This window comes from Leuciscus leuciscus (assembly GCF_965113295.1).
Source record: "Leuciscus leuciscus genome assembly, chromosome: 14".
NCBI lineage: Eukaryota > Metazoa > Chordata > Actinopteri > Cypriniformes > Leuciscidae > Leuciscus > Leuciscus leuciscus.
Window position 1 is genome coordinate 35,207,999 of NC_138738.1, and position 18,068 is coordinate 35,226,066.

Below are 18,068 nucleotides of genomic sequence, written 5' to 3' on the forward strand. Positions count from 1 at the left end.
GAGGTACTTCAGACAAATGCGGCGCGATGCAAACGAGGAAATATGAGGCAATCAAAAGCAATCATGACTACTTCCTCTGCTGTAGAGTTTTATTACAAAATCATTTCCTCTCATCACCCAATAATACAGCTGGGTATTTGTTTTTGAAAGAGTGTGCAGCGTGCAGGCAAACGGCTGTGAACTTCTGGGTAATGTCAAATGAATACTTTATTGAATTTGCCCGTAGCTCTTCTGAGTTAATATGCAGTGATGTGTGAGTGTGTTGGACTCTGGCAGTCATGCATCAGAGCACCACCAACACACTCAGCGGAGGGGAGGGTTCCAGGTGCAGAATGTGGGTCTTTGCATCCACTCCCACACATTTTCTTAGTCACTGTGCCCACTCAGACTTTGCCAGCCCCTCCCAGCAGGGCAGGGAGACCCCTTTTTTTTTGCTAGTGTTTGGATGAAATCCAAAGAAATCAAGCGCTCTGCAAGACACGGCTCAGTCTAACACAGACTCCAACAGTGCTTGCTGCTGGGACTGGCTTAGAGGCTTTCCCTCGGCGACTGAACTGTGGATGAACGTCTCTTGGAGATTAATTATTGGATACTTGATGAGTTGGAAACATGCAAGATAGGAGGTTTGTTTCTGAGGGTCCAGGGCTGAAGCCTCCGCCTGAAACGGGGTTCTTCTCTGCACCTCTCGCCCGGCCGGGTGCCAGCATCTTCAGCGCCGTCCAGCAGCAGGACTACTCCGCCATGGTCTGGCTCAAAAGAAGGGATAGGATGGAACGGGTAAGGCTGACCTTTAATGACTGACCAGCGCTGACCTTTTCTCCTCAGCACTGAAACATCCACCTGTAACCAAGGCACAGCACACTGTGCTGAACAGGGTGGAGAGGGTAGGTCTGAGTGTCTGACTAACACTGTACAAATGCAATCCATTCACTGACATTTTCAGACTGTTTTACTGTTATCTAAAGCATTTGAGGCTATATGTCATAGCAGTTTTAAATTTCTCATCGAAGATGAGCTGAGAAAACATGTTCATGTTCAGACGTGATGCAGCTTGTAACATGAGTAATCAATCAGCAATCTCACTAGACTCAGAGTCTCAAGAACATATATATATCTAAGATATTCTGGATTATATAAATATATATATATATATATATATATATATATATATATATATATATATATATATCAAACAAATGTAAAAAATTATATGATCCAAAAATAACTTTTTATAAGTTATACAAGATGCAACACCTTTTTAAAGCCAGTTTAATGTAATTTAAGTTGAATGTAATCCGTAATCCGTAATCCGAATGTAATCCGTAATTTAAGTTGAAATGACTTTTACTTAAAAGTTTAAGGCAGCAACTTTTTTTACAGGTGAAAAATAACATATGTAGATATGACTAATATGCATATTGATCCAAATATATAATTATTTAAATGTCTAATAATTGTGATTTTTTTAATAAAAAAAAAAAAAATTGTTGCATTTTAATAGTTTAGTTCTAGACAAATCAAGAATATACGGGTCAAAGGATCTGAAAGATAATATCATGAAACATCTAAAAGATGATCATAATGGCAATTAAGATTGAATGATTCCAGTTATCCTATCTACAGCTCTGAAAAAAAAATGAAGAGACCACTGCAAAATCATCCGTTTTTCTTTCTGTTTGGGTAAAATTAAAAATTTTGATTTATTCTATAAACTACTGACAACATATCTCCCAAATTCCAAATAAAAATATTGTAATTTAGAGTAGCCTATTTATTTGCAGAAACCGACAACTGGTCCAAATAACAAAAAAGATGTAGTGTTGTCAGACCTTGAATAATGGAAAGAAAATAAGTTCATATTCATTTTTAAACAACACAATACTAATGTTTTAACTTAAGAAGAGTTCAGAAATCAATATTTGGTGGAATAACTCAGATTTTCAATCACAGCCTTCATGCGTCTTGGCATGCTCTCCACCAGTCTTTCACGTTGTTGTTGGGCGACTTTATGCCACTCCTGGTGCAAAAATTCAAGCAGCTCGGCTTTGTTTGGATGGCTTGTGACCTTACATCTTCCTCTTGATCACATTCCAGAGGTTTTCAATGGGGTTCAGGTCTGGAGATTGGGCTGGCCATGACAGGGTCTTGATCTGGTGGTCCTCCATCCACCCTTTGATTGACCTGTCTGTGTGGCATGGAGCATTGTCCTGCTGGAAAAACCAATCGTCAGAGTTGGGGAACATCGTCAGAGCAGAAGGAAGCAAGTTTTCTTCCAGGAAAACCTTGTGCGTGCTTGATTCATGCGTCCTTCACAAAGACAAATCTGCCCAATTCCAGCATTGCTGAAGCACCCCCAGATCATCACCGATCCTCCACCAAATTTCACAGTGGGTGCGAGACACTGTGGCTTGTAGGCCTCTTCAGGTCTCCGTCTAACCATTAGACGACCAGGTGTTGGACAAAGCTGAAAATTAATGATCTGGGGGTGCTTCAGCAAGGCTGAAAAAGTTTGGGGTCAGTACGTTTTTTTTTTTTTTTGGCAAAGAATTTAAAGCTGCAGTCCATAACGTTTTTGGGTTAAAAATTATCCAAATTTTTTTTTTGAGCAAGTACTTAACCAGTGTTCAGAACTATCTTCTTGCCTTAGCTTGATTCAAAACGGTTATTTCCGCTGGTGGATTTCCGCTGGAAATTCGAGCATGTCTTTGCGTCATTACGTCACATCTGTACACATAAAGGAGGAGTCTCGGCTAGTAGGCTATATTGCGTGTGAGGATGTTGGAGGTGGAGATTTATAGCCTTTTCTTACAGCACTTGATATAATTAAACTTATCAATTTGATGGCGGATCCAGAAAGGTTCAAACGACAGTCACCAGTGACAACTGGAGATTTACCCATTTTAAAATGCAAAAGACTTCGGAGTGGCTAGAGAAAAAAAGAGACTGCAACCGGGCCCATGCGGGCCCATCTTTTGAAAGGTGGCGTGAACTCCATGTTTTGAAGGGTTCAAAACAAACGCAGAGACGGCTTTTTTTCATGCAGGACAGGTAAGACATTTCAATGGTTCAATTATGTAACAGTAGCGCACTTGTTCGCTTAATTCATGCAGTTACGGAGTACTGAACTACAGGTAGCCCTAATACACATTAAATGTAGTCACGCAATGTTGATGTTGTTAACATTAACAATTTGAGAACAAAGTAGCCTATAATTTACACGGTTTGACGTGATATGATAAGCGATCGTTAGATTTAATCAGCGTGATTTACTGCATTGCTTTTTTTCCCTTAGTTGGTCAGAACGAAAGTGGATGTTACTTGTTCAGATGACATTTTCCGGTGAAAATTCTTATGTTGGTCAGTACAATCTGTGATTCCGAATGACAGTATCAACACCGGCGCGTCGACTGACAGAGGCACATTCTCCTAAAAACATTGGATTCATTCGCGCCGTGCCGTGCCGAGGCACAACCCACGTATAGTTGATAATTCCGCGAAAAACTGCAATTGCAGATTTCGAACAGAGATGGCGACAAAGAGGAAAAACTACGGACTGCAGCTTTAAAGAAATTAACACTTTTATTCAGCAAGAATGCATTAAATTGATCAAAAGTGACAGTAAAGACATTTGTAATGTCACAGAAACTTTCTATTTCAGATAAATGCTGTTCTTTTGATCTTTATATTCATCAAAGAATCCTGAAAAAACACACACACCTGTTTTCAACACTAATAATAATACATGTTTTTTGAGCAGCAAATCAGCATATTAGAATGATTTCTGAAGGATCATGTGACACTGAAGACTAATAATCATAAATAATAATAATAAACTAGTAAAGATGCTGAAAATTCAGCTTTGATCACAGGAATAAATTACATTTAAAAATATATTCACATAGAAAACAGTTAAAATAAAATGTAATATTGTAGGCTAATGTAAAAATATTTCACAATATTACTGTTTTTGCTATATTAAAGAGGTTTTCACCAGGTTAGCTTGAGTCACGCTTATTCAGGGAAAGGATCCCCGACACAGAATGTCCTGTATTTTTCTTTAGTATTCACCATAAGCAATGTAATATTGTTGCCAATTTGCTGGGACTCTGGGTCCAAACTCAATGTCCTGAACTTTAATTAGTTTACTAGCGGGGACCAGACATCCTAGCATCGGCTATTCCCAATTTTTTCGCCTTGAAATTGCTTCTCCCAGAGGACTCTGTTTGGACTTTGCTTTGGGGCAGTGCCTGAAGCGGCATCTGCTTGGACAGTCTGAGAAGAGAAGAGAGCTCGGGACTGGGAGGGCAGATACAACAGGAAATTACTTGCAATTCATGGCTGTCAGCTTTTACAAAAAACACTTCCAGCCCTTTACTCAAACTACTTAGATCACAATCCACATTAACTCCAGTGATTTCTGCCACTTTATTCAGTAATCAGATAGCATCATCCCTAAATTACTTCTGGGATTTGTCCTTTTGGGGTTAATGGTACACCACCCATTTTAAAAATCCAGGCACAAACAGCTAGAAATTTAAATTTTTCAGATTCTGTGTTTGTAGCCAGTCAAGTTGTTGTTTAAATTTCCAATCAGAATTGGAAAAAAAAACCTGACTAACCATTTTGTTAATGAGCTCTGAGAATGTATTTGTGGTGAGAGCTGCTAACAGTGTTTGTGTATATATGTGTGTGTGTGTGTGTGTGTGTGTGTGTGTGTGTGTGTGTGTGTGTGTGTGTGTGTGTGTGTGTGTGTGTGTGTGTGTGTGTGTGTGTGTGTGTGTGTGTGTGTGTGTGTGTGTGTGTGTGTGTGCACCTGTGTGTGTGTCTGTGTGTGTGTGTGATTTTGATTGTTATTATTTACTTATTAATTCTGACCATTTAACATACTTTTCAGTTAGAACAAATGTCATACATGTTGATGTATAGATGAAAAAGCCTTTTAATAAAAGTGCTTCATTGTGATTTAGTGCCACGTCAGGATGAAAATGGTTTGGGTACATCTGTACCATTCTGGCATCCTTTTTTTACAACATCTGAAATTTACTTTGTCAAAATACTTTTCTCTGATCTTGTAAACAAAATAAGTATTTTTAATGTTTTATTGTTCATTATACTTAATTATATTTATTGAGTGTTTAAAACACTATGCATTTGCAAAAAAATACGTAGTTCTGTCAGGACCACTATCATAAATTCCGATTGACAATTAGCATAGAGTTTAGATGGTATGGTTCTGTTCTGGGCAAGAACTCCCTGAGCATCCATGCAGCCTAGCATGGATAAGAGCAGGGAGAGCAGCAATAACCCCCCTTAGGGTAAACTGAACAGAACCAACATGAATGTATTGCAGATATCATTAATTCAAGATTTTTAAAGTACAACATGATTCGACAATTTATTCTGATTCAAAGGGCAATCAGAATGCCAAATACTGATTGGACGAGAGGAGGAGCTGGGGATGGAGGAGGGTAATTAGCTCCTGAGAACGCGATAGCAGCTGATAATATTGAAGGAGCTTATATATATATATATATATATATATATATATATATACAGACCCTTTCCAAAAAATTAGAATACCATGGAAAAGTTTATTTATTTCCACAATTCCATTCAAAACGTTAAACTTCCATAGATTATAGATTCAGGGCCCACAACTTAAACGATTTCAAGTATTTAGTTGTTTATTTGTACATAATTTGGGCTTCCAGCTCATAAAACCCACGAAAACAGGATTTAATTTTTTTTTTATATTACATGAAATCATACAGTAATTACACAGTGATACCATGGTCATTGAACCAGGTTTTGGTTCTTTTGGCAGTGTGGGCAGGTGCAAATCCTGCTGGGAAATGAAGTCAGCATCTCCATAAAGCTTGTCTGCTGAAGGAAGCATGAAGTGCTCTGGAAATGTCCTGGTAGAGACGGCTGCGTTGAGTGGACAGCACAGTGGACCAACACCAGCCGATGACATGGCCCCCCAAACCAACACAGACTGTGGAAACTTCACACTGGACTTCAAGCATCTTGGATTGTGTGCCTCTCCATTCTTCCTCCAGACTCTGGGACCTTGGTTTCCAAATGAGATGCAAAATTTGCTCTCATCAGAAAAGAGGACTTTGGTCCACTGCGCTTTATTAAATCCAGAGTCAACGCAGCCGTCTACCAGGACATTTTCAGAGCACTTCATGCTTCCTTCATTTTCCAGCAGGATTTGCACCTGCCCACACTGCCAAAAGAACCAAAACCTGGTTCAATGACCATGGTATTACTGTGTAATTACTGTGTGATTACATGTAATATTCAAATTTTTTTAAATCCTGTTTTTCGTGGGTTTTATGAGCTGGAAGCCCAAATTATGTACAAATAAACAACTAAATACTTTAAATCATTTAAGTTGTGGGCCCTGAATCTATAATCTATGGAAGTTTAACGTTTTGAATGGAATTATGGAAATAAATAAACTTTTCCATGATATTCAAATTTTTTGTAAAGGGTCTGTATATATATATATATAGGTATAGGTATGTGGATCAGCTGAGAGTCAGCTGATGCGAGTTGACTAACGTAACCTGCCAGAACTGACACTACACTTAATAATTATTACAGTAATGAGGATCAAAAATCATCGAGAATCAAAAAAGACAAAAATGTTAACTTTAATTAGGCTTAGAATTTGCTGAGAATGAAAAGAATGCATGCTCCTAAAAAACAGGCTTAATTTTCTTTATGCAAAAAGTACTTTTTTTTTTTACTTTTAAATTTGGGGTGAAGTGTGGCCTGAACATGTGAGACATCTTGTGAGATCGACATATCTGGATGAAGCTCCCAGCCTGCAGAAAGCCAGCATTAATTCATGTTCTCTGTTAAGTGTACTGTAGCAGGTAGTCTCATTTGGCTTGCAGGGTCTCTCTCTATCACTCCATGTCTTTCTCTTTCCCGGTGAAATGAGTCGCTCGGGAGTTGTGTGGAGGGACGTGTGCTGTGCTCTGCCTTCCCCGATAAGAACTGATTGCCTTCTCTGCCCTGCCACTGTTCTGTGCTTCTCTCATATACAAATAAATCATGCCAAATCTTTGACTTCTCCTTCAACCTTAAAATTCAGTTATACAACTAGGCCTCTATACCTGTCAATTTAGCACATATGCCTTTTGTAAAAGCCTTGATCAAAGCAGAGGTTTCATTCCTGGCTAAAGATCTTTCTGTTTAAATGAGCTCTGTTTAGCCTTTAGGTTCAGACTGAAGTCTTTGAAATAAGGAGCTACATCTTGTCCTTACACAGCCTGACACACACACACACACACACACACACACACACACACACACACACACACACACACACACACACACACACACACACACACACACACACACACACACACACACACACACACACACACACACACACACACACACACATTGTGTTTTCATGTTTTATGGGGTCTTTCCATAGACATAATGATTTTTATACTGTACAAACTGTATATTTGTATATCAGTGAATTTTCAGTTTACATGCAACACATTTCTGTAAAAATAAATGTGCTGTATAAATAAAAATGTTCAGTCTCACTTTAGGTGTCTTTAACTATACTAACATTTAAATTAATCATTTGATGCAATGCACTTATTGACATACACGTTTTTACATGTTCATACATTTATAAAATACCTGCATGTGCTTTCTGCTGTAATTAAATAAATAATTACACTGTTGCCCCTTATCCCTTAAACCACCCATAAACCTACCAAAATCACCAAACCTGTCCCATAGAAAACAGCTTTTTCGCATTTACAGGTCACCTGGAGTAGGCTATGTCAAAGTCGATCATTCTTTAAAGAAGGAGCGGTATGTTTGGACAGAAGACGAGACAAACAACAAAGAAATGCCACAGTTTATCAAGACCTCGAAGCAGATAGGAGGGGGAGAAGGGCCCAGAAACACTTCATACACGCTCCCAAGTATAAGGGGCTTTCCTGAATTAATGCTTGGCTAACATGCCTACATCTCTTGCGATTATAAATAATGTCTAGTGCGGTGGCTGAGATGTACGTAAACCTACCAACCCCAGTTCCCATGATTTTTGGAATGACTTATTGAGGAAATTACATTTTAGTCGCATAATATCGGTTAATGGAAACGCCGTCATTTTGTTAGTCAATACTGTCGTCAATAGTTTTTTTATCAACATTTTCAAAATATCACAAAAGTTTTGCGCAAATCTGAAATGGAAACCAGGCTAGTGTCAACTAAAAAGTAGAAAACATGAAATTTGTATATAACAAATATTTCCATGGTGACAAAAAAACTGTGAGTCACGAGAAGTCATCTGTTACAGTGATTTTACTAAAGGTGTTCATAAAATGAGGCAACATGAAATAGCTACACAATATATGCAATTTATAATAATACTGGGTAGATTACTTACAAATGGTAGTCAGTTCATTGATTTAACAGTAAGTTGCAAAAATGTGTTTTTATACCGTACAAGTTTTCCATCTCTTCCCCTTTATACTGTCTATCAGCATTTTACAATATGTGTATATTGTGAGTTCTGCACAAGAGGAATAAAAGACAAAAAACAAAATGACGGCGTTTCCATTAACCGATATTATGCGACTAAAATGTAATTTCCTCAATAAGTCATTCCAAAGCAAAAACCAATGAAACCTTAGTGATTAATGTGTGCCAAATATCCTCCTTTGTATGGTTCTTATAAGCAAAAAGCTTTTCCAGTAAGACAGAAAAGAATAGATCTTCCAGCCTGAGATGCAATAAACGTACCAAATAACCCAAGCAAAGGTTCCAGACATTTTTATTTATATATAAAAATAATGAGACCTTGTTCAGTGGGGTCTGTTTTTTCAATACATGCACTGTAATTTTACGAGTCTCTCATGTGGAACCCCCCCATTTATATCAATTTTTGCACATTCTAGATGCAACTTAGACATTCCTGTGCAACTTACAGGGTGGATTCTGCCCTTTTATCAAAGTCAGCCTGACTGTGTGCTGTTTGCCGGGGTTTAAAGTGTGATATCCTGCAGACAGAAGCACAGCATACACACTGACGTGACCCTCAGTATGAGTGACGCCCACACACACTCACTGACCTTAAAGCACACATATGCACAGCGGGGATGAATGAGTCAGGAATCTGAACAGGAGTTTTTCTGACATGGTCGCAGTTATCGTACACAGTTATCAGTACACAAATCACAGTTAATGTACATATTGATTAATAATGCATGGAAGCGTGTATTATTGTAGTCCGACTAGGCTCCTGAACACTGTGTATCATGCAGTGGGAGCTCTCATCACAGTGGACAGTGAGGTCAGTCACTGGAGCAGGGAGAACGTCCTAATGAGTCTTAAGGGAGAGGGATTGTCTCAGTTCTGTTCCCTAATGATACTCTCCTGCCAGAGCGATTGCTGTGTTATATACTTCAGCTCCGAATTTTTGTCCTGGATAAATTCTAAAGATGCTGAGGATGTGACCTGGCCGGATTTTGACAGCTACTGGGAAAGCTTGAATTATCTTAAAAATGGTCTCTGTTGAGGAAACTAGATAATGGTGTGATGGTGGTTAAAGCTCAGGGCTGTTAATTTTGTTGCTCAACGCAAGGTTACCTCAGGTGGACTATCCCAGCAACCAGGCCCACAGACTCCATACATTATTTCAGAATTTTCTGCGCTCATTTTTGTAATTTAATCTGATAAAATCTGTACAATGGTCTCATTTTAGGATTTTGATTAATAATATGGAATGTCATAGGTTAAAGGAAGTTCCTGCATTGTGCAAATTATTTATTATCGCCATCCATTCATCTTTTGTTGCTACTAAAAATGCAATAGAAACCTATTCATGGGTTTCATCAGGTCCCTTTCCACAGGTGTATAAAATCAAGCACCTAGATTATGAATGCAGACTGCATTGTGCTTGATTAATACACCTGTGGAAAGGGACCTGATGAAATCCATGAATATATGTGTGTGTGTGTGTGTGTGTGTGTGTGTGTGTGTTTGAGGCATTATAAACTGTGTATATTTGTGTAGGGGGCTATATATACACAGTATACTGTATATTTGTGTGCGTTTGTTCCAGACAAATGTTGCGCCAGTAGGTGGCATCAAGTGACTGTCTTGATGAGTGAGATTGAATCATCTATGTTACCCATAAAATGATAACATTAACTTGGATCATGTTTTTTGTCTTTTATTCCTCTTGTGCAGAACTCACAATATACACATTAAGTTTTTTTGTTGTAATTTAGGCTAGTTCTAGTTTGGGAGTATTTATGTGCACATTTATGTTTGTGGTCAAACTTTACACAAAACAATTCACAATTAATATCCAGTAATATTTACATCACCAAATACATTACTCCAAACATTATAACATCAGCTTTAGATAATAAACATTAAAGTATACGCTAATAAATAAAAAAGAATCCCCTACAATGCAAATATCACATATTAGCATGAAACATCACATATGTGATACAACTGTCAATACAGATTTCTAAAACAGTCGCTGTATTACAAACACATATAACATTTTGTTTAACAAATAAATGCAATACATATTGCATGAATATTTCAATAGGCAATTTAAACTGTAAATGTCTAATCAAACATAATAAACAAAAAGCATTTAGGCGCTAATCGCAAATAGTGATAGGCCTACATAGTGATTTATCTATTGTAGGCGTAACAACAAAATGTTACTCACCACGCTGGGAATACATCGTTTTAGATCATATTTTTATCTGTAATTGTTATAGAAAGTTAGAAAGTTTGCATATGAGCACAACATGGCTTTCTCACTCAGTTTTTTTCTACCTGCGCCTCTTCCTAGGCGATCACATGAGCCCACTGAATCAACGTCCTTAAAGAAATACAGTCTATTCAACCGATTTGTTCAAAAGCGCAGATTCTTTCATGAACTGACCAAGTGAATCATTCGCTAAATGCGCGACGGTTCTGACTTTGTTGTAGTAGGCTATTTGTTTTAACAGCGTTTTCAAAGCACGAGTTACCACCTTCTTCTTTTAGTTACATTTATAATAGCCTAGATGGGTGGACAGACAGACAATAAGTGACTAATCTTAATGAGATTAAATCCTACATTCAAATGATTCGTTCAAAAGCGCTGATTCCTTCAGGAACTGAACAAGTGAATTGCGCGACGGCTCTGCAATGACTTTGTTGAAGTATTTGTGTTTTAACAGGCTAGCGTTTTCAAAGTACGAATTACCACCACCTTCTTCTTCTTGCAAGTAAGTATCAGATTAATCGTGCTTTGAATTCAGAGCTGCTATTACAGGCGACACATCTCCAAACCACACTTACCTCACTTAGGCCTATTGCATTTTAAAAGCCAGAAACAACTACATACTGTGCAAGGAGTTGAATTTAGTTTTTTACTCATCTTCCACACTATTGGAATGCCTTCAAATTGTCTTTAGGCTATTTGGTTTTTTTTCTCAGAAAATATTGATATATTTGATTAATTGCATTTAATTCAATTAATTTCATTAGCCTACTATTTTGACAGATCTTTAGAAATGTGTGGATCTTTCTGCTAGGTTCTAAACTGTTAGATAAACGAGATTGTTTTTGTGTAGTATTTAATGCAGTGCCAATACCTAAAAATAAGTTTTCCTCCTGGCCATAAGGGTCCTCTGTCAGAGAAGGACAGTTAAGTTTCTCTTATACATCATGTCTGCGCCACCTCTCCCTGGAGAAATGACTCACCTAGTATTGTCTGGGCCATCAGCCTCCTTTTTTTCTTTCTTTCTCTCTCTCAGTTTTTTATTCAGTACATTTTATCTCTCTAACATTTTCCCACAAGCATCAACACAGGACTTGTACAGTTATAAAATAATTTTTTTACATTTTCTGAAGACATTGAGTGCTCTTATCCTGTGTAAAACGCTTCACCACAATACTAAAGTGTTGGTGGTGGTTGCCAAGCTTGTGCTATGCAGTTGCTATGGTGTTCTGGATGGTTTCTAGGGAGTTGCTAAGTGGTTGCTTAATGTTCCAAGTCAAATGAATTTCAGGTTTCTAGATAGGGCTTGGCGATCAGAATGGGATTTGTTTTTTATGATTCATGTCCATTTCATAAATGTTGCAGGACATGTTCCATGTAAAATTTTAATACAAGAGGGTTTGTTAAAATCCCTAACGCTAAGTACACTCTTAAAAATAAAGGTTCTAAAAGCGTTTTTTGGGGATTTAGGAACCTTTCAGTGAGCAGTCTTTAAAGGCCCACTGAAGTGCCTTGAAACGTGCAGTTTTATTCAGTGTGTTGACGTAATTTCCCCTGAAACGGGAAGACAAGACGGGACATCGAGCAGCTCCTCCCCTTTTTTAAGCAATTCGCTTATATCGCAGCTCAAATTCAAATGGCTCCGATAGGTTTTGTGATCTGCGCGGACTCGCGCGCTCTATGCCGTCGTGTCTCTGGATCGGAGCAGACTGTGTGCGAAAGCATATTTACACAGTCTGAATCGTTCCCTATCCCCTATATAGTGCACTATGTGCCATTCACCGTATAGAAAATTGTATTTGTGTGAACAAGTGACCGGTTTCAGCTGCAGCTTCAGTGTCTATTTACAAAGCGTCTAATTTGTAGGGGGGCTTTAGATTCTAGAGAGCATTTGATTGGACAGGAAAAACTGATGAGAAGATGAAGTGCAGAGTAATGTCATCAAAATCATTGATTCATTGGCGGAAGTGAGAGAGTATAAGTTTTGATGTTTATATCTTCTAAATGCGAAGCGTATTCATACTAAAGGTTAAAAAAAAATTACATTTTGATTTCATGGGGACTTTAAAATAAAATACAGATTCTTAGTAAGAACATTTTAACAATCTAAAAAACCCTTTTCAAATATTGTATCTTTCGTGGAATGGAAAGGTTCCATGGACGTTAAAAAGTTATTTATGGAGCCATGGATTGAATGAGATATGGTAATAGAGATGCAAACACACTCTCCTTTTCTTTTCTTTTCTCCTCTCCTTTCATTTTTACCTTCTTTGGTACCCAATCAGCAGGACTCAACACTTCTACAAAATGCCATACTCTCCCAATTAAAATTCACTTTTTGAATCATAACAAACACTTTACTTCTGCGCTCTACTGTATGTAAGTGCAGCTGCTGTGCAGTGATGGAGTGCTTGGCGTTTTGAGGTGAGGGGCTCAGGTGTAACTAATGAACGTCATGCTGACATTGACCTCTATTCAGACGGGCAGGTTCATTCCCATTTCGTTTTGCTCTCTTTATCCTTCACTGAAAAGTTATGCAACGATGTCCCAAAACACAGGTGCATATATCTCCTGTCCAACGTCCTGCCAGTTCTCCTCAATGTATCACTGCTGTAAGTGCGATCAAGTCTTGTGGTCTATCAACATTGCGTTTATTCAGATGGCTTTTGCTGACTCTAAAGTGGTCAAGAAGGGGAATTAGTTGCTTTTAAATACGCTTACTCAACAAACTCCACTCTGTAATCACAGGACTGAGAAGAGTGCGCATTATCTTGTTAAGCAATGATACAAATCCCAGTGATGGAGGTCATCTGTGCCTCATGAGTATAGGCAGTAATTAACAGAGCATAAGTGAGGTGAGATTCAGCAGGAGTCTCCCGCTGTACGCAGCATATGCTCCATTCCTTTGCTATAGTGTGCCAGGAACATCTGAGGAGTGATTCCTGAGAAAACTCACTTGCCCTTTTTGCATCATGTGAGACAACCAGCTACCCTATTGAAAAATCCAGTATAACCCCGCATGAATTCCATGTTGGTCCAGGCTGGTTTATGCTGGTTAGAGCTGGTTTAGTGCTGGTCTAGCTGGTAGACCAGGGGTGCGTTTCCCAAAAGCATCGTTAGCCAGCTATGGTCGCAAGTTCCGTCGTTATCATCATAGTTCAACGAGTCGGTGTTTCCCGAAACCATCGTTCCAACGAACATTCGCAAACAGCATCGCAGAGTTGTGTGGTTGGAACGACAGCTCTCCAGCTGTGGTTAGAAGCATAGTTTCTAGATTGCATGACATGTGGACTTAATAAATCCTAATCTTGAGCAAAATAAGCAAGCTGACATTCAGTACAACCTGTGTCTTTTACTTAGAATACATACAAATGTCATTTACGTCTTTGAGTTTGTCAAGAGATTTAAATCATCGTCTTTGAAAACTGCGCATGTGCGAACGTGCTCTACTAAGTGCACTATGAGCCAATGAACAAATCTGGAAATAAAGCAAAATAACTGAGAAAAATTAGAAAAATTAGAAATTGTCCTCAGATGCCATGTCTGTAATTTATATCAAAACATCTAGCGTTAATTCGATCTCAAACAGTTTCATTAAAATAAGTTATTAATCCACCACGTGCGTGATGTCATAAACTAACGTGGTTGAACGACCACTTTGCGACTAATATGGTTTCGGGAAACAGTCGTGACCATAGATATCATATAATAAAGCCTAGATGTCTCGTCCGCGCTGCTGGCCAATGGAGGTCGACGTCCACACACGGCGGACATCTTGCCACAGGGAGCTCGCTCACTCGTAACATTGTGTTAATGGTGCATGTACTTTTTAAATAACCATAACTTGCTCAATTTTCAAACGGTTTGGTTTGTAATAAACGTCAGAGAAGTAGTTATGACACTGCATACTTATCAATAAATATAATATTATATATTTAAACATGTTCAAGCATCCAGAATTATAGCCACGTTAATAACGTTTGTAGAAACCAAACCGTTTGTAAATCCGTCAAGATTTCAGCGAGATAAGAGGATTTGTGTTCGTGCTGATCACTCACCTTACTTCAGATACCACAGAGCTCGCCAGAAAGCTTCCCTGTGACAAGATGGCCACCGGTGTGATGCCGTTCGAGACTCCGCCTTAAGACATCTAGCCTTATATGGATATCTATGGTCGTGACTAGCTAGTTGATTTCTTCAACGATGCATCGTACTATAGTAGTGAAGCATCGAGTTACGTCGTTGTACGGGAAACGCACCCCAGCATAGTCAGGCTTTTCTCAAACAAAACTAAGCTGCCTTCCTATGGTGTCCTGGCATGCAAAATACAATAATTATGTATAATTTTAATATTATTAAAAGTAGAATAATAATTATATAATAATTATGCTGGATTATATATAGTATGTGACCAGTGTGTTCAGTGGGTATATCTGTTAGATAAAATGATCAAAATATTTAAATCTATCTATCTATCTATCTATCTATCTATCTATCTATCTATCTATCTATCTATCTATCTATCTATCTATCTATATGTGAAGGAAGAACAAAACACTAAACTTGAGTATGGTATTTATCTGACAAAATGATTTGGTAAAAATGGCAAATTACAGCTAAAGGTTTTATTTTATATGCAAGAAAAAAAAAAGCACAACAAGAACTAATTAAAATGACAAAAGCACATAAGTTAAAAAATATATATATATAAATATAAAAGCTAATTATAATATTAATAAATAAATACTATAATAATATATAGATAATATTAAAAATAACACTTTCTGCTTAAATGAGACAATTTTCTAATAATAGAGTAAGAATGTAGAGCTAATAATATGATCTTAGATGAGTTCCTGTTGAAATCATTGACTTTTCATCTCAGAAAATCTGAGCACAGTTTGAGACATTGTTGAGATCTCATCTGAAAGTGAAGCAAACGTGAGAGTGAAACAGTTCAGTTCAGATCAGTGCGAAGCAAAAGTTGCTTTCCATTTAATGTAATTTTCTGTCTAAGAGAAGACAGATATTAAAGAGATCTCCTCTGGGGGTTTTCTTTCCTATAAGAGAATTCGGTTATTAAGATTCTCAGATTGCCTCAGTCTCATACCGGTGACTCTAATAAACAACTTACTTGATAGATTAGTTCACGAGCCGACCAGCCAGTTGTAGCGATGCTGAATTATTTATAGGGAACGTGTCAAGCTCATTTATGCTTGCGCTGAACTTTCCCTCTGCCGTGCTGGAAGGAAAAGAGACAATTCCTTAGAGATGCTTGGAGTCAGAAGGTTGTGTTTTATAACATGTCTTTTTTTTATCTTTTTTTTTTTTATCTGGTCTTTCTTCTGCTGATGCCAAATCCATTTGCACTCTGCCAGGAGAGTTTTGCTTCACAGGGCAGGTGAGAAAGATGCAGAAGGGAGGGGGATTGTTCTGTGTTAGCCCAGCATTGGATGTTTCGAGAGAGGGAGTGGACCGTGCCTTTCTCTCTCCTCCTCTCTCTTTCTCTGTCTCCATCACTATGGAGTTGAGGCGAGGAAACCACACAGCCAGTGGAAGCATGCATGAGCTCAGGGTGCTAAAACAAAAGGCACACCATCTCTCACCCGCTAGATCATTCCGGGAACCTGCACTTCCATTACAGTGATGAGCGTAAGAGAGAGGCTGAGCAGGACATGTTACCAAGGAGACTACAATGATGAAATGCACTAGCGTCTCGTTTTCCATGTTTCCTGAAGTCTGAAGGAACTTAAATGCTGTTATGCCAGGCTCTGCCACTCAGGAGAACATCATGAAGGTGAGGGTTAACTTTTTCTTCAGGCTCTTAAAACCCAATCAGAATTTTCCTGTAGAAAGTGTCTGCGTTTAAATTGAAATTTGATTATATTTTGCTCAGCTCTCCCCAAAAGAAGAGGGGAATATATATATATATATATATATATATATATATATATATATATATATATATATATATATATATATATATGCATCTGGTAATTATGAGTAATTGGGTAATTCTTTATTAATATATATATACACACACACACACACACACACACACACACACACACACACACACACACACACAGACAGACACATTGAGATATTTGTGTTAATTTTTTTTTTAATAATATGCATACTTTTTAGGAAAATAATGGCACAATGCAGAATGCAAAAATTGTCTTAAAAATAGTTATATATTAATAGTTAATATAATGAATTATAATATAATATAATATAATGTGATATATGATGACCTGGACATTTATTAAGCTGGACTATGATGCTATTTTCTTCTAGATCTGCTGTACAGCAGAAGCAAACTTTGTTGCATTATTTTCCTGTTATCACTGTATCTGTATTGTAAAAAGCGTTATAAATAAAGGTGACTTGACTTATTAGAAAGAATTACCCATATAAAAAATATTTTTCCTCACAAGTTGATTCGCAAATACAGCATGGTTTACAGTAGCCTGACTAAGCTGCATGTCAGGCATTTTTGATTGAATGTCAGAACGCTTAACTCGGCAAGGCTGAACTCTGAAAAGTAACAGATAAGGTTGGAAGGAGCAGCACATCGTCGTGTCACTCAAAAGCGTCAGCACAGAAAGCTCAGTGCAAACACAGCATTCATTTGACAGGATTTCCCTTCAGGCAAAGAAAGTCTCTGTCTACAGTCAACTTTAATCCTTCCATCGCCACCGGCAAGACAAAGGTTTCATTTTTATTGCGGTGGCATAAATCTGACATATCTTTTGATTACTGCTGGATTTGCTCTTAGCTTCTAGAAAAAAAAGAAAATACTGAAACACTAATTGACTCCTGATTGATTTCATTTCAAAATTTCACATTCTCTTATAGGGTCTGAGAGATCCCAAGACCTTTTGAATGGTACTTTAGTGTTAGGTAAACGTGATATCAAGTATAACATGTTCCTGGACAATGCTATCTCACGACCAGTTCGTACGAGGTGGCTAATTATTTTTGTCTTTTGTCTAAACCGATAGGTTTAGGGCCGGGGTCATGGGTAGATCATTCGTATGAATTAGACAACTCGTAAAATATGTACGAATTGCGGTGAGATCAGGTTGTCCTGGATCAACATCTTTGTTGATCCTGGAACAACAGTCCAATCAACCAATCATATTTGAGGGACACGTTTACAGTTTATGTCAAGTTTGAGCTTACAACCAGGGTTAGGTGCTTCAACATCAGTATTATACACACAGTATTTCCCTCTGATTTTAGGGATAACCTATAGGGGTAGGTTTAGGGGAAGGGATACGGTTAGGAC

General features: G+C 37.9%; 1 protein-coding gene across 2 annotated transcripts in view; it reads left to right on the forward strand.

The window, feature by feature from the left end:
- Nucleotides 1-357: 357 nt before the first annotated feature.
- Nucleotides 358-18,068, forward strand: part of pld5 (phospholipase D family member 5) — a 34,285-nt gene continuing 16,574 nt past the window's right edge. The window contains exon 1 of one of the 2 annotated variants that reach the window (XM_082189932.1): nucleotides 358-777. In XM_082189932.1, the coding sequence (XP_082046058.1) occupies nucleotides 610-777 (168 nt within the window). In that variant the 5' untranslated portion in view covers nucleotides 358-609. Of the gene's footprint in view, nucleotides 778-15,275; nucleotides 16,572-18,068 lie in introns of those variants that run through there. The other variant, XM_082189933.1, reaches the window with a different exon arrangement.